Source organism: Euleptes europaea, chromosome 8 (assembly GCF_029931775.1).
Source record: "Euleptes europaea isolate rEulEur1 chromosome 8, rEulEur1.hap1, whole genome shotgun sequence".
NCBI lineage: Eukaryota > Metazoa > Chordata > Lepidosauria > Squamata > Sphaerodactylidae > Euleptes > Euleptes europaea.
Window position 1 is genome coordinate 77,526,649 of NC_079319.1, and position 18,149 is coordinate 77,544,797.

Below are 18,149 nucleotides of genomic sequence, written 5' to 3' on the forward strand. Positions count from 1 at the left end.
CACACCGGAAAGAAAAATGGAGCACTTCTTTTGCAGAGCACATAAACTCAGTTTGTGGAGATGTCTGGTCACCCAGACTCTTTAAAAAAAGATATCAACAACCCAATGGACACTCCATGATTTGAGGCGTTCTATGTCTTCTGGCTAGATACTGGGGCCAAACAAAAAGCTATGCATGTTTGGTAAGACATCTGAGATACCATTTTTGGACAAAATGCGTTTTAGCTTAGACTCCCGTCCTTATCCTAATAAAAATGTGCCAAAATTAGCATTGCCGGGCTCCAGCTGGGGCCTGGTATTACAATTGATCTCCGGAATAAAGAGATCAGTTCTGGAGAAAACTGCTGTGTTGCAGCATAAACTCTATGGCATTGTACCCCGCTGAGTCCCCTTCCCTCCCCAGGCTCCACCCCCAAAGCTGCAGGTATTTCCCAAGCTGGAGTTGGCAGCCCACACTATGTTTCAGTTCACATTTTATTGTCCATTCTTGTAGACTGGATAATCCAGCATTAGCGATTGTAAGAACATACTCTGAGTGTGGTAGTTATTGTGGAGCAAGGGAGGCATAATTCATATTAAAACAGCGCGTGATATTTACAATACACACAGAGAGTGATCCTGAACAGCTGTATTTATCCCCAATGGGCCGTGTGTGTGTGAAGTGCTGTCAAGTCGCAGCCAACTTATGGCGACCCCTTTTGGGGCTCTCATGGCAAGCGACTAACAGAGGTGGTTTGCCAGTGCCTTCCTCTGCACAGCAACCCTGGTATTCCTTGGTGGTGTTGTGACAAAACCGGGGGTTCGGGAGGGGGGGGGAGAGACCCAAGACCATTGTTTCAAGAAACAGTTATTTATTTGGAGCAGCTGCGACCCAGAGGCCCTAATGGGCAGAAATCTCTGAGTCCCGATTGTACCGAGGGAGAGATCCAAATTCAAGATATGACAACCCATCAACATTCAGGGTAAAGCTGATAGCACTACAGACATAGAGGCGGCAGTAAAGTGACAGTTTCACCCAGTTCTCGTTATGGTCCACTGTAACCCTCCGTGACTCTTGCCCCAGTTACTAGCACACAGACCCACAAAGATACCCTGCCCAGCAACAAGCTATTCCCTTGCTGTCCTAATACATTTACAGAAAGGAAAAGAGATTATTACAAATTGCTAAATCGGTGGATCTTCCATAGTCAGGGGAAGTCTACCTTGCTGTCTCAGTGGTCTCCCATCCAAATACTAACCAGGGCTGACCCTGCTGAGCTTCTGAGATCTGATGAGATCAGGCTAGCCTGGGCCATCCGGGTCAGGGGTCCAATGGGCCCTACCGGCAGGAAAATGTTTTCTTAGGATTGCAGCCACTATTGACAGTACGGGGTTAGGAGATCGACGTCCAAGAGGCGAAAGCTAAGAGCGACCAGACGGCAGCGGCTGCTTTGAAACCAAAAGCACCCCAGACGCGTCACCAGCATCACAAGGAGGTTAAATGAAAAAAAGGAAAAAGGCGCTCTGGTGAAATAGCCACGCCCCCTTTGTATCGACGTTATTGACGTCAGCGCGCTCGTTTTCGGCCCAGCCCGCGCGCCTCCCTCCGCTGGTCGTGAGTTGGTTGCCGCTGCCTGGGCGGAGGGAGAGGGGGCGCTCGCCCGAGCCTTTCCGAAGCGGGCCGCGAGGGGCTTTCCGTGCGCGCGCCTCGTGGGAGAGGCGGGGGGTGGGGAGTGCCTCGCGCGCAGGCACGCGCGGAGCGGCCGTTGGTCGGCTGGCCGTTGAGCGGGGAGAGGCGGTTGCTGGCCGTTGGCGCCTCGCGGGTGCCGCCTCCTCCTCCTTCTCCCCCTCCCTCCAGCTGATGCCGGCGGCTGAGGGGGCCATGAGAAGGCGGCTCAGGAAGGGGGTGGTGATGGCCGTTGCAGCCGCCTCCTCCACCTGGCGCTTGCCTCCAGCTCCTTTCCCCTCGTCCATCCCACGCTACCTCTCTCGCCCCTGCCGGCTCTGAGGAAGGCCCCGGCACCCGCCGCCGGTGGGAGGCGGAGAGCGAGCCCTGCCGCCGCCGCCTCGCTCGTCCCTCTGCCGTCCTCAATGTCTCCCCCGCCGCGGGGAACCCACCCCATCCTCGCCCCTTCGGCCCGCAGCAGCCTCCCGGCAGCCTGGCCTCGGCCTGCCCTTCCCCGAGAGCGGCGGCGGCCCAGCCGGAGCCGACTCCCCGCGGAGCGGCCTCGCAGCCACGGAGCCCCGCAGGCCGCGGCGGACATGGAGGCGGCCGACGGCGGCATGGTCAACCTGTCGGTCCAGCAGGTGCTGAGTCTGTGGGCTCACGGCACCTCGCTCCGGCACCTGACGGGTAAATAGCCCCCCCCGAGCGGGCTGGGGGAGGGGGGTGGGAGCTCGAGAGGGCGCGCGTGGGGGGGGTTGAAAGGGGCCCTTAGAGCCGAGAGAGGCTGAATGGGCCAGGTAGCTGGGGGGACCACTGCAAGCGGGGATGCAGCCCTAAGGAGAGTCGCCCCTTCATTTCAACGGGCTTCGACTGGAGTAACTCGCCTTAGGATCGTGCTGTGAGGCAGCTTCACGGGGCGAGGGCTGTATCCCAAAGTCAATGGCGGGTTGTGATGCGGGAGGGGACATTAAAACACAAGGGCAGGTAAAGGGGAAGTGTTGAGCATAAGCAGAGAGGCTTTCCTGCCCAGTATTAGGTTTTAGGAACCTCCAGGGATCTGGACATTCAAGTACAGAAGTTAAAAAGGGTTTAGTTGTTGGCACCTGTAAGTTTGGGATGGGAGGGTTCCTCCCCCCCTTCCATCAGGATACCCTATTCTTGGTAGGTAAAGGTAATGTGTTGAGCATAAGCAGAGAGGCTTTCCTGCCCAGTATTAGGTTTTAGGAACCTCCAGCGATCTGGACATTCAAGTACAGAAGTTAAAAAGGGTTTAGTTGTTGGCACCTGTAAGTTTGGGATAGGAGGGTTCCCCTCACCCCTTCCATCAGGATACCCTATTCTTGGTAGGTAATGTGTTGAGCATAAGCAGAGAGACTTTCCTGCCCAGTATTAGGTTTTAGGAACCTCCAGCGATCTGGACATTCAAGTACAGAAGTTAAAAAGGGTTTAGTTGTTGGCACCTGTAAGTTTGGGATGGGAGGGTTCCCCTCACCCCTTCCATCAGGATACCCTATTCTTGGTAGAGTCATGTAGCTGACCAGGATGGGAATGGGACCTCACAGGAAAGGCAGAGTTGCTCCCCTGTGCTCAATTTTCAACTGCCCTGTGGGGAAAGAGTGCTTGTCTTTTCCGGAGATGCTGTCCCCATTCTAGGGTGCGATCCCAGCCTTTGAGATGTCACAGGTTGCCTTGTCCTATGCAAGGGAGTAGAACCAAATATGCGTTGTGCTATTTTCTGTTGTCCCATGTTCACTACTACATAGGTCCACAATAGTAATTAATTGAAAGCTTCTTGGCAGACTATAAAGTGCCTCCTCAAATTAAGTGGCAAACTTTTAAAAATAGGACTTTGTTAAAATGCTAGTACTTATAAAAGCTCCAGGTAGCAGGTACCATGTTAAAAATCATTTCCTGCTGTAAGGCAAAGAGAGAATGCTTAACCTAAAATAGTGTTTACAGCAGTGTCAGCATTCTTCAGAACTATTCTATTCATATGCAAATGTAATTGACTATGCGTGATCTTCAATTATGGGAATTTCTTGTTTTTTGGCTGTTACAAGCATATGGGAAGTGAGCAGCTAAAATGGGTTAGAGCCAAGACACTGGGGAGAGTTTTTTTAAAAAGCATTCTTTTACTTATTTATGCCCTACCTTTCTACCAAGGTATTCAGGGTAGTTTACAAAAATTTAAAACACCAAAGTGCAAAAATACACAAAGAGCATCTTTGGACTGCAAAAACCCATGTAGAATCAAAAGTAGTAATGAAATTAAGCTGATACAAGCAAGTAGCCCTGGTGTGTGTGTGTGTGCTAAGCGCCGTCAAGTCACTTTCAACTCATGGCGACCCTATGAATCAATGTCATCCAAAATGTCCTATCGCTAATTGCGCAGGTCTTGCAAACTGACGACTGTGACTTGCTTTATAAAGTCAATCCATCTCATTTGGGTCTTCTTTTTTCCCTGCTGCCTTCAACTTTTCCTAGCATTATTGTCTTTTCCAGTGAGCCTTCTCTTCTTATAATGTGACCAAAGTACGATAGCCTCAGTTTAGTCATTTTACTTCTAAGGAAAGTTCAAGCTTGATTTGATCTGTATGTGTGTGTAAAGTGCTGTCAAGTCGCAGCCAACTTATGGCAACCCCTTTTGGGGTTTTCATGGCAAGAGACTAACAGAGGTGGTTTGCCAGTGCCTTCCTCTGCACAGCAACCCTGGTAGTCCTTGGTGGTCTCCCATCCAAGTAGTAACCAGGGCTGACCCTGCTTAGCTTCTGAGATCTGACGAGATCATACTAGCCTGGGCCATCCGGGTCAGGGCTTGATTTGATCTGGAACCCACTTATTTGTCTTTTGGGCCATCCACGGTATCTGTAAAACTCTCCTCCAACACCACATTTCAAAGGAATCTACTTCTGTCCACTTTCTTCATGAAAGTGGGCTGTGACTCACAGAAGTTCATACCCTGCCAGAAATGTTTTTAGTCTTTAAGGTGCAACTGGATTCTTGCTCTTTTCTTCTGCTACAGACAGACTAACGTTCCTACCTATCATGAGTTTTCTAGGAATAGTATGGCATGAATTAACTTGATCTTGGTTCAAAGTGACACATCCTTACACTTAAGAATCTTTTCTGGCTCCTTCATGGTTGCCCTTCCCAGTCTTAATCTCCTTCTTGGTTGCAGTCTCCCTTTTGGTTGATGATGGAGTCAAAGAATAGAAAGTCTTGAACATTTTCAGTTTCCTCATTGTCAACCTTAAAATTGAATAATGCCCCAGTAGTCATTAATTTTGTCTTCTCGATGTTCAGCTGTAGTCCTGCTTCTCTTTTTGGTGGGTGTCACCTCTCTCTCCAGGTACTTTTAAGACATTGATGCCTAAAGTCAACTTCACCTTTCACAGAGTTCAGGAAGTCATTCCTCCTTCTGCCCAAGGTTTCTCCATCTGAAAGTAACTGCACAGCTGGGGCTTGCATATGGTCCTATGTCTTAGCATACTTAGGTTACATGAAATCAGGTTCTGTATTTATAACATGTCACTCCTCCTCCATAAAAGGGAAGAAAGGATTCAATGGTATTTCTTAGCAGAATGGGAATGCATTGGTATTGCTTGCAGAGCACAGGGTGACAAGGCTCTAGAGGGCATTTTGTCATATTCTATCAGAAGTGCAGCCATGCCAGTGGCATTTTAACACCAGTTCTCTTATTTAAGACATTTGTAGGGCAACTTAGATGGCCATCTCCTCAACATTTGTCAGGTGTTTTAAGACTGATTTGGTTTCCTTGGTTGATTTGTACTGTAGCTCTTCTTGATTGGCAGTCAGGCCTCTCTGGATTGGATACTGCTTTTGGCATCCCATCACTCAAAGATCCCTCTTTTTCTGAGTGAGAATGGAATATTGCACTTACCGTGATTGTTCACTCTTTCTTAAGATGGAGGTTGTCATGGCTGCCAGCCAAGGCATGTTGTAGTGTTCTTTGCCACCAAGAGTGATGCCTCACCCCAAGATATACCTCTGATCTACTTTTTGCAAACAGTTCTCTTCCTTATAGTTAAGCCTTGGCTGACATTCAGATGTTTATGCTTCCTATCTGGAGACAGTAGAGATGTGAAGGCCCTGGCAAGGACCTTTTTTCCAAGGGAAAAAATGGAAAATTTGACAGGCTGCTGGAAAAAAACTCGTATGAAGTTTTCCCCTTTAGAGTGAGTAAAATCCTTCTTAAGCAAGGTTTTTCCACACTCAAAATGTACAACACGAAAGAGTCTGAGTACTTTTTCAGTTTTTCCATTGGAAAAAATTGGGGAGCACTGGCAAAAAAAACTCTTACGTAGTAGACATATAACTTTCAAGACTTTTTGTTTAAATGTAAATACTTTTGGCAACAGTTAATATGCTAAGTGTGTTTAATTATGATACATGTTCAGTGTTACCAGTGTTGTAAAGTTTAGCTTAATATCCAAACATTCTGGTAGTTCAATCTATTGTGACTTAGAAAGGTTCTGTACAAATACAGAATTTGTTTTCTACAACTTTTATTTGTTCCTACCTCTCATATGGCCAAAATTAAAGATGTGCACTGTGGTAGCATAGTTTTCAACTCTTTCTCAAGTACTGGGTATGCATAACAATTTTTCATATAGAAAATGAAGGTATTTATATTTTTAAATTCCATAAATATGTTTGTACAATTTTATATGCTAAGTTACAAATGATGTTTTATGTTATTAGTAATTTTAGGTTTGAGAGGGAAGTAAGTTTTGCATATATTTCAGTTTCCCCCAAATTTCTGGGTTTTTGGGGGGGGTGTTTTTTCAGGGGGGGAGGGGGAAGAACACTTCTGGAATTCTTGTAACATCAAATGTTTTGCTAATATGTTGACCATGAATTGTGTATTGAATTTCTAGAAATAGCAGATAGGACAATAGAAGGGATATTTTTTGAAGGGTTCCGTGCATCCCTTGTTTGTTTTATTGTTCTGCAAACTATGTCAATATTTTTTTTTTTTGATCAAGAAAAATTTCCTCAGAAATGACTGCTTTCCCCCCCTTTCTTTTCAGAAATGTGGTATTGGGTTTTCCTCTGGGCTCTCTTCTCCTCTCTCTTTGTCCACGGTGCTGCAGGAGTTTTAATGTTTGTGATGCTGCAGAGGCATAGGCAAGGGAGAGTAATCTCTGTCATTGTGGTCAGCATTGGATTTCTGGGTTCTGTAACTGGAGCCATGATCACCAGTAAGTCTTAAAATTTTTAATACTCATGACTCTGTTTGAAGGTCATTATTAACTATGCTGGGCACTGTCCATATAACTGTTTATTAATGTTGAACTTTTTGGATGCTTACAGTTGGGTTGCTGCTTGTTGACTGAGTATAAGGACCACACTGCATGTTACAATTTTAGTGTGTTGTGTTTGAATCCCCCTAGTGTGACTTTAACTCAGATGGTTGCATGTTAATTGTGTGGAACTCACTTCCCAAGTGTGTTTCAGCTTGAGATGGTGGAGCAGAAGCCCCTTCCCTGTCCTAAAACAAGCCCTGGGGCTGCTATTTGATTCACTGGAATGGGGCATCATGTATATGATGGGCTACATGTGCATATAATGGGCTACATGGATTGTAAAAATGGCATGGCAGGGGAGATTGAAACCCCTCCCCCCCTGCATCACAGTTCATGTCCAAAACATGGGCTCTGCATGTTAGGGAAACGAGTTCCCTTGAAGTTGACTGTTCTTGTCTGACTCAACATTTTAACAAAGGCCACACAAAATTGAGTGACAGAGACAGTTTTCATAAGGGATTCATTCAGATGTTATGACAAGCAGGGCGTCTATGACGGGCACATCTTTAGTTTGTTGCTGGGCTTATGGAGTCTTCTTGCTCCTGTTCCTCCCTTTCCATGCAGAGATCATTTGAAGGGTTTGGGAAACCTTAAACTTCAGTTTGCGCTGGCCTCTGAATGTAGACAACTTGTCAAAGTGGAGTTCTATTTCTTCTCCACAAACCAGATTCTTAAATGAGATTAAACTGATGCTTATAAGTCTGGTTAGTAGAAAGGAAACAAACTCCAATTCAGCTAAGTGGCTGTATTCAGACATTGAACTTTGACTCAAGGCTTCCTAAATCCAGAAGCCTTCAATCATGCACTGCAAGTGAGGGAAGCACATGAGCATAGAAACAAGCTGTGTTTGTCATGATGTCTCTGTCAACTTTTGAAAGAAAAGACAAACCTAGTGGTGGAAAATGCTTGATTTCTCTCTCCCCCCCCCCCCCGCCTAGCTTTCCATCAACATCTATGGAGCTGTTTCAAAAATAATAATTCATTTTGCTGTCCCCTTTGGCTATGATGCAGTCTTGCAATTACCTGCTTTCCCAGGTCAGCAACAGTTCATCTTTGGTCTTATGCGCAATTCCACATTGGGACTGCACTTGATCAGGCATGCAGTGGAAAGATTACTTCTTAGCTAAAAACTCACCTAGGGGGTGCCCACTTCAGTTCCTTCTTCTATCCCTATGTGACTTATGACTCAGAAGGCATTGCTCAAAAAGTGTGCCCAGTTTGTCATGAAAATGCCTCATTTTGACGAACATGACCTCTGCCTGTTATGTCTGGGCAAGGAGCATAATGTCAGAGCCTGCAAAACATGCCAGCAGTTCATGCCAAAGGCAAGGGGAGACAGGGCCTCACATCTTAATGCCAAGTTATGGGAGAAGGCTCTCTCCTTATTGGATAAATTGGCCAAGTCAACCACCTCACTTGAGTGCCCTTCAAAGCTGCCGTCAGTGGTGTCGGTCCCATCCGTGTCTTGTTCCGAACCTCAGTGCCAATGGTCCAAACATCCTTCAGTTATGAAGTGTACCTTGGGATCGCCAGCCAAGAAGGCCAAAAGCAAGACCAGACACAAAGACAAATCTAAGTGTGATCCTAGGAGCCATCAAGCCCCCTCGGCTCTGGCCCTCAAACCACTGCCTGAAACCTAGGAAGTGTTTCCCGATCCTCCGAAAACTCTTTCAATACATTCAGCTTCACCTGCTCACTCTGTTTCCAGGGGTGAAACTCTGTTGGATCCTTTGGTATCTATGGATCTGAGGCCCTTACCACCAGATCCGTCTGTGGAGGTTTAACGGCCACCAGCATTTCCTCCCATTCCGTGGTAACCTTATCTGTATTATATGTCACCAGCTTACCTGCCAGAGTGGAGTGAGTATCCCCTACCTGTTCATTGTCTGGATCCCACTTCTCAACAACTTCCTCGATTTTGGTTTCCTCCATCTGCTTCAATCTCGGTTCCAACCAGACCTCATGATATTAAACCACCTGCAGATTCAGAGGAAGAAGAGAAGATAGTGCTCAGTTCCGATCATAGTTCAGGAGTACCTTTAGATCTGTCCTCAGACGAGCGAGTGGGAGATACTACACCTACTTCACCAAACAAAGACATATGTTAATAAGCAGAGCAGGTGATAAGAATGGCATAGGCCTTAGAGATTGCCATCACTACAACTGAACAGTGGCCTAAAGATAAGATATTAAGCCATCTTTACTGATTCCTCAGGCACTGTGATCTTCCTAGTAAAGAGATCTGGAGCAAACCTGCCTCTACCCCTGTCACCTCCAGGCATATAGAGAGTTTGTACAAAGTAAAAAAAAGAAGGGACTGCATTTCTGTTCACTCAGCCCCTCAATCCTCCTTGATAACTGAGGAATTGCAATCCAGAGGTCAACAATCTTCTCATGTGGCACCTACAGACAAGGAAGTTAGAAAGGTATATTCTTTGGGATGCAACGTTTATTCTTCAGCAGACTTAACCTTTAAAATTTCTAATTATCAGGTGATTATCACCTCCTACAAGCTGTCTTGGTGGCAACAGATGGCTCCACACGTAGAACTTCTCTCTGAAGACAAGGTCTTTTGCTAACGTTTTACAAACTGAGGTCATGAGGCTTTCAAAACAGCAGGTTAATGCTGCACACCGCATTGGAGATTCTACATTGAGAGCGATAGCCACGTCCATTGTCCTGTGCCATCATGCATGGCTCCATTCTACTGCCTTACCAATGGACACCAGAGTTAGAGTGGAGGACTTACCTTTTGAGTGATACTCTATTCTCAGAAAAAATGGATGATATACACTCTTGCAGATTAAAAATAACGGTCAAATGGCTAAATCTTGGGGGGTGACCCCTTCTGCTCCTCTTCAATTTAGGCAATGGTCATCTTACAGACAGCAGTAGTACCCCTTCCAGAGGGAACAGAGGTTCTATACATCATACAGGCAACAGTACCCTCCACAGAGGCCATTTTTGACTTGCAGCTTTTTCCTAAAAGTCAGAATTCTTCCAAACAGAAAACTGGCCATCGATCTTGCACTACTTAAGGAGGTTCTGGACCACCAGCCCAAACCTTCATTCTGACTAGGCCACCCTGCAGGTTTTTGTTCCTCCAAAGTTTGGAGACAAATTAATCCCTTTCCTTGATCAGTGACAAGCCCTGACCAATGACTCTTGGGTTTTGTCCATTATATCACAGCATTATAAGTTGGAATTCTGTTTGTTACCCTGTATTCAATTGGTTTTACAAGCACAGAATATCCTCTTGCCTCAGCTCCATGAATAACTTCTCTCTTCTGGAGAAAGAGGCTGTCAAAGAGGTACCTACACCTGAGTCATCCCTGGGCTTTTATTCACATTTTTTCCTTGTAGATAAGAAGGACGGGGGTTCTTGTCCCATTTTAGATTTGAGGGATCTGAACAAGTTTCTATGGGTATCCAAATTTAAGATGGTTTCTCTGGTTTCTGTATTGCACTTATTAAAACAAAATGTTTCGTTGGTTGTACTTGATCTGCAATTTTCATATAGCAATACATAAGGAGCACAGGAGGTACCTCTCCTTGAGGTATGCAGGAAAGGTTTACCAGTACTCCGTGTTGTTATTTGGCTTGGCAACTGCACCCAGGGTGTTCACCAATTGCATGGTGCCTGTTGTAGCATTCCTATGCCATCAGGGATGTACAGATTTCTGTATTTGGATGACTGGCTATTGGTAGCAGACTCTAGGGAGTTATTATTGGATTAGATGGCCCTTACACTCTAGACCTGCCAGTGGTTAAGCCTGTTAACTGGAAAAAATCCCGACTCCAACCTTCTCAAATGGTCCAATCTATTGGGGCAATACTAGATTTTCTTGCTGGCAAAGGTTTTCTCTTTAGGGATAGAGGTGTGTTGATCAAGGCTTCCAGCGAGCGAGCTCTATTCAGAGGCTTTTAGCCCTAATGACCTCCACCATCCTTCCTTTGGCCAATCTATTTATGCGGCCTGTACAACTCTGGTATTGGTTAAGATTTAAGCCCACCATGCACTCTCCACATCAATATTTCTCAGTACCTAGATCTGTTACTAGTTCTCTCCTTTGGTGGTCCTGAGATGCAAATCTGTTCATAGGCACCCCTTTCTGCCTTAGACAACACAATGTCATTCTAACTCTAGATGCTTTTCTCACAGGATGGGGAGGCCACTGTGAAGGGTTATCTGTACAGGGTACCTGGTTACCAATGGAAAGGAAGTTACACATTAATATTCTTGAATTGAGAGCCGTAAGATACTCCCTTAGTTCCTTCACAGATATTTTACATGGCAGGATAATTCTTATCCAAACAGACAATGTCTCTGCAGTGTTTTATATAAACAGGCAGGGCAGCATGAGATCAAGGTATCTGAATCTAGAAGCCCATAGAAGCATGGCAATGGACTTTGAGTCATCATCACTGAGGGCAATCCATATTACTGGGGTGCAGAACACACAAGCAGATCTTCTCAGCAAGAGTATATATGTCGAAACACGAGTGGTCATTTATGGACATTTATATCTAACCCATTTTCAAACTGTGGGGTTTTCCAGAAGTAGACCTATTCACTACTCAGGACAATGCCAAGACACCAGTTTTTTTGAGCTGTGGTGGGCAGTGATTCTTTCTTGGTTGGGGATGCATTTCATTTTGGAAAGGAACACTGCTTTTTGCTCCCCCCCCCTTTCCTTTGTTAACCAAAGTGATAGCCACTTCAGCATATATCAAGATCAATAAGTAGGGGTTAATAGACCAAGGAGCCCCGTGGCGCAGAGTGGTTAGCTGCTGTACTGCAGTCCAAGCTCTTCTCACGACCTGAGTTCGATCCCGACAGAAGTTGGTTTCAGGTAGCCGGCTCGAGGTTGACTCAGCCTTCCATCCTTCCGAGGTCGGTAAAATGAGTACCCAGCTTGCTGGGGGTAAAGGGAAGATGACTGGGGAAGGCACTGGCAAACCACCCCATAAACAAAGTCTGCCTAGTAAACGTCGGGATGTGACTTCACCCCATGGGTCAGGAATGACCCGGTGCTTACACAGGGGACCTTTACCTTAATAGACCACGTTATTTTCATGCATTATGCACATTCCTTGTAGGTGTTTACGAGAGAGCAGCTTTATAACACAATTGCTAATTTTGAAATAGGAGACTTTGAGCACAATCCTAAGGGGGAGGTATTTATGGAGGGCCTGTGGACAGCGCAGCCGCACTGCCTCCTCAGTGGCTTGCTTCCATGGCACAGCAAGCCGAAAATGAAATTCCCTGAAAACCCTATGAAACTTCTTAATACAATTTCACAGGGCTACACTTTTTTTTTTACTGGCACAAGTTCACGCTGGCAAAAGGGGGCCTTCCCGGGCCAAAACAGCTCAGGGAGCTGACTAAAGTCAGCCCCTGGGAACGCCCCCTTTGGCACCTGTGCAAGCTGTTGCACAGGGCAAATGCTACTGATAAGGCTACACCAACACCCGTGGCTTGTGCTGCTGTGCTGCTCCCTGGAGACAGCGTAAGTGTCCCTGCGTCAGCGCCAGTTTAGCCAGTGCAAGTGGCACTTATGCTGCCATAGGGGTCATGCCGGCTCAAAAGAGTTAACCCCCCCATTCAGGATTGCTCTGCCCATCTAATAAAGCTTGAACATTAATTGCTAAGAGAAGCTCATGAAATCTGCAGTGTTTAGAGCATGTGTATACTTTCAATGAGGGCAAAAAGTTGTTGATCCTGGAACACTTCAATTTCACAGCTACAATAGCTTCTGGGAAAAAATTGCATGATCTGCTTTCTTGAGTAGATGCAATATTTTCCATGTGATAAATAACTAAAATCTGTTGGGTATATTTAACACGCCAAACATTGCTGGTTCTTTTATGTGTTGTATTGCCTACTGTAATGCAAGTATACACATGAAATACTTATTTTGGACCATTTCTAATAATTTGCTTAATGAAACTACGCCTGTTGCTGTTTTTTGGTGCCATGATATGGTGTTGGTAAGTTAGCATAAAATCCCCACAAATGTTCAGTGGGCAGTGTGTGTGGAAATCCCCAAGTTGCATTATACTTTTACATTTCTTTGTGAGAAATATACTTTTTCAATGACTGCTTGTGCAGTTATAGTCTCGGAGGTCAGTAATTCTTAGCACCTTGCCATCTAATTACTTCCAAATATTGAAAGTTAGAATCACAGAGTTGGAAGGGGCCATACAGGCCATCTAGTCCAACCCCCTGCTCAATGCAGGATCAGCCTAGAGCATCCCTGACTAGTGCTTGTCCCGCTTCTGCTGAAAGACTGTCAGTGAGGGGGAGCTCACCACCTCCCTAGGTAGTTGATTCCACCGTAGAACAACTCTTACCTTAAAAATGCTTTCCTAATATTCAGCCGGTACCTCTCCACCTGCAATTTAAACCCATTATTGTGAGTTCTATCCTCGGCTGTCAACAAGAACAGCTCCTTGCCCTCCTCTAAGTGACAGCCCTTCAAATACTTAAGGACAGCAGTCATGTCTCCCCTCAACTCCTCCAGACTAAACATTCCCAACTCCCTTAGCCCATTTTCCTAGGGCTTGGTCTCCAGGCCCCTGATCATCCTTGTCGCTCTCCTCTGCACCTGCTCCATTCTGTCCACATCCTTTTTGAAGTGAGGCCTCCAGAACTGCATGCAGTACTCCAGATGCGGCCTGACCAATGTTGTGTACAGCAGAACTGTGACATCTTGTGATTTAGATGTTATGCCTCTGTTGATGCACCCCAAGATCGCATTAGCTTTTTTTGTCACTGCATCACACTGGCTTCTCATATTTAACTTATGGTCCACCCGTACCCCAAGATCTTGTTCACACACACTGCTATCCAGAAGTGTATCCCGCATCCAGTATGCATATCCTTCATTTTTGTTATCGAGGTGTAGAACTCGGCACTTATCCTTGTTGAATTGCATCTTGTTCACATCCACCCGCTTTTCCAGTGTGTTCAGATCTCGTTGAATTCTGTCTCTGTCTTCTGTTGTGTTTGCTGCTCCTCCCAATTTGGTGTCATCTGCAAATTTAATGAATAGTCCCTCCACACCCTCATCCAGATCATTTATAAAAATATTGAAAAGTACTGGGCCCAGAGCTGAACCCAGTGACACCCCACTGGACACCTTCCTCCATTCAGATGGAATGCCATTGACAACTACTCCTTGAGTGCAGTTCTCTAACCAGTTCCCTATCCACCTAACTATCCTAGGGTCCAGTCCACAGACCTCTAGTTTACCCATCAGAACATCATGGGGAACCCTGTCAAAAGCCTTGCTGAAATCTAGGTAAATAACATCAACCAATAACATCAACCTCAACTCGATCCAGTGAGCTGGTCACTCAATCAAAGGAGGAAATGAGGTTGGTCTAGCAGGACCTGTTGGGGACAAATCCATGCTGACCTCCCCAGATCACCAAATTGTCTTTCAGATGCTCGCAGATTGATCTCTTTAATATCTGCTCCAATATTTTCCCTAGCCTGTAGTTTCCTGGATCATCCCTCCTCCTTTTTTTGAAAATTGGGACAACATTTGCCCTTCTCCAATCTTGTGGCGCATCTCCCATCTTCCAAGAGGTCTGGATGATGATGGACAAGCTCTCTAGAAAGTTCTGCAAGCTCTCTAGAAAGTTCTTTAAACACTCTCGGGTGCATAAAATTTGGCCCAGGGGATTTGTACTCATCCAATGCAGCCAGGTGCTTCTTAACAACCTCTTTGTTCATGTCAACCAGCAGCCCAGACGCCGTGCCTTGCCTACTATCATCTCTAGATGAGCCCCTTGACTTTTTCAGGGGGGAAACTGAAGCAAAATAGGCATTAATCCTTTCTTGTTTCTCTCTGTCCGAGTTACTCCATTTTCACCCAACAGTGGGCCTATGGCGTCTTTTCCCTTGTGTTTGCTCCTCACATACTTGAAAAAGCTTTTCTTGTTGTAGCAAGCTTCCCTGGCCAGCATCAGCTTACTGTGCACTTTGGTCTCTCTGATGGCTGACCTACAGTGCCCAGCAGTCTGCAGATACTCTTCTTTTGAGATATGTCCTTGCCTTCATTTCTTGAACATTTCTTTTTTCTTCCATAGCTCATCACAGAGTTCTTTGTTCATTCACATTGGCTTCTTGGATCATCTCCCATGTTTCTTGTTGTAATAGGGCTTAAGCTTGCAAGAGCTCTTATTTTAGGAGATCCCAACCTTCACTTGCTCTTTTCCCTTCCAGCGGTCTTGCCCATGGAATGATTCTCATCATGCCTGTGGATTTATTAAAATCTGCCCTACCAAAATCTGTGGCTACAAACTTCCTTGGTCCCCCACAGCAAAAGGAATTCTAGGAGGACATGGTAACTTCCCCCTAAAGTCCCCACCACCTTCACCTCATCTACCATCTCTTGCATGTTGGTCAATATTAAGTTGAGTATGGCTGAGCCCCTCGTAGAGACCTCCACCATTTGATGAAAGAAGTTGTTGGCCAGGCAGGTTAGGAACTTGCATGACTGTGGTCACTTTGCAGAGTTTGTCTCCCGGCACACATCAGGGAAGTTGAAATAACTACCAGCCCTTGTTGTTTGAATACCCTGTCAAGCTGTTCAAGGAGGGCAGCATCCACCTCTTCACCCTGGTCAAGGGGTCTGTAGCAGACTCCAACCACAGTACTGTTTGTCCTTCCTTCCCTTATCCTCACTCAGATACTTTTCACTTGGCTGTCACCATTCTCTAGTATTTCTTGACAAGCAATCTCTCTCCTCACATATAGCGCTACTCTGCCACCTCTTCGACCTTTTTGGTTCTTCTTGAACAACTCACATCCACTATTACCTTCCAGTCATGGGAATCGTCCCACCAAGTTTTTGTAATGCCTACTAAATCTGACTGCATTAGAAGCTCAAGCTTTTCTTCTTATTGCCCAAGCTTTGGGCATCGACACACAGACACCTGAAGCCCTGCACCTTCATCTCCTTTATACTCTTCCAGGTGGGCCTCTGCTGTTTGCTCTCCTTTATTTAAATCCCCATGTTGGTTGTCTCCTTCCCCTTGCCGTATTAGTTGAGTTCTTTAAAAGCTTATTCCTACACTGAAGTGCTTTGTTTCAATTCTGGATCTTCATTTTTACATTCTGTGTTATAATTTATCATAATATGTAATAAATTCCTTTTTAAAATTAATTTTCCCCAAAAAAATATTATAACACATACAACAACAAGCATGCAAACCACACGACATAACAATTCTGCCTGTCATTACACCTCAAGGACAAGTTACTGTTTGTGAATAACGGGAATGGGTTTATAATCCTTCTAACCTGAACTGATATTTATCTATATATTTTACTTTACTAAAATATACTTTTATATCAGTGAATAGTGAATAGAATTAAACTCAATTTGCTGATATCAAAAGTTAGCTTTTATGGAATTTAAAAAGTAGGTTTAAAAAAATAACCTTAACATGTAATAAATTTTTTGATTGAATGAGTAGTTGCTAGAGAAATTCAAAGGAAAGGGAATTTGGCAGAAATGATTGATGGCAGGGCACTCAGAGATACGGAAGCTGCTGCAATGTGGCTTATTCCCCTGCCGATGCAGCATTGGGCAATATTGGTATGAGAATTAGCTGCATCATAGACTACTAACAAGCAGCTTCAGGGTTCTTGCATTACACTGCCAGTGCACCATGGACTGGAGCCACATTACTGTGGTTCTGACACCTTGGAGGTAACTGAAGTGGACCACTGAGCTAAGTGCAATTGCCATTCTAGTGTCACTATTTTACGCGATTTCTTTCTAGATCTTTCTTTTGTAAAATATATATCATGTCTTCCTCACCCAGTCTCACTGAATATATTAACAGCTATAAGTCATATGTAGCATTTTAACCCAGTTAAAGGCATCTAATGAAATTTATGTCACCCTTAGATTTTAGAAGTGCTTAAATTTGGTTGGATTATACAAATGAGAGGTCTCCTAGAAATCTAGTGGGTAAACCAGAAAGATGGAAAAGCCAATCAGTGTTACAAGCTGACATGACCAGATCATGTCCAGAATGTGTTCAAGCACAATAAAGACCATTGTCACACTTTAATGAAGTGCATCTTTAAAACTAAAATTATACTGTGTTGAATCCAAAATACCATCACTAGAGCAGTATTTGTGGAATGGGACTTCCCTGCTTCCCCACTCATGCTACAGACCTCTGAGCCCCTAAATTTCTGCTCCTTGGATCAGGATATCTTCACAAACAGCATGGGGATATCTGCTGGGGCGATATGCAAAAATTGCATTCCCCCCTCCAAAAATAGAAGTACTATTCTTTGGCATGTTGCATGATAGCAGTAGAAAGAGCACCTTTATATTCAGCCCACTATGCCAGCTGTGACACAGCTTTAAAGAAAGTGGGCACGTGGTTTTCATTATAAGGGTAAAAATATTATTTAGTATTTGGGCATATGGAGCTTGTAGAGACTTTTGAAGAGAGAATTATTGTAATAATTTCACTTTTTTCCCTTGTGATTTTTTAGGTGCAGCCGTAGCTGGAATTTACAGAGTCGCTGGGAAAAGCATGGCTCCCTTAGAAGCACTGGTATTTGGAGTTGGGCAGACAGTACTGACACTGATTATTTCCTTTTCAAGGATTCTTGCTACACTTTGAATCTTCTGTGAAAACTTAGCTTTTAAAAAGGAAACTGTCTGTGATGACGCTTCCCAGAAGTGCTTTCAGAGGCTGATGGGTTTGAATTGCTGATGGATTGCAAGGGAAAATAACTTGGTATGTGGCCTGCAAAGCTGGAGGTCCCATCCATTTGGAAAGGACTTCCTTTAGAGTCCAAAAATGACTCGCTACTGCACTGCACCTGATGTGCCTCTATCACAGGCAAGGTGTGTTCAGTTTAGCTGAAGCTGCAAGATAAAAGCACCTTGTGAAGCTGCTAATCAGGCTAATGGTAGGTAATGTGATCATTGTTCTTAACAAGTATTGAAAGAAAATACAGGGGCATTTCTGAAGAATGGATACATGTGCCAAATGTGAACTTGATTTTTTTTTTAAATGATAGTGTGACAATTTAAATGATAGTGCGTTAACTGAGTGCTGCAAACACAATTCAAAAGAATTCAGGTTCACTAGCAAGGTACTTGCTTTTTAATTATATTAACTGAATCCTACTCAGT

At 44.8% G+C, this 18,149-nt stretch overlaps 1 protein-coding gene across 1 annotated transcript; it reads left to right on the plus strand.

Moving 5' to 3' along the window:
- Positions 1-2,234: 2,234 nt before the first annotated feature.
- On the plus strand, positions 2,235-17,653 carry TMEM170B (transmembrane protein 170B). The gene is made up of 3 exons (XM_056854739.1): positions 2,235-2,332; positions 6,697-6,867; positions 17,501-17,653. Exons 1-3 carry the CDS (start codon positions 2,242-2,244, stop codon positions 17,629-17,631), a joined length of 393 nt encoding a protein of 130 aa, XP_056710717.1. The 5' UTR covers positions 2,235-2,241; the 3' UTR covers positions 17,632-17,653.
- Positions 17,654-18,149: the final 496 nt, after the last annotated feature.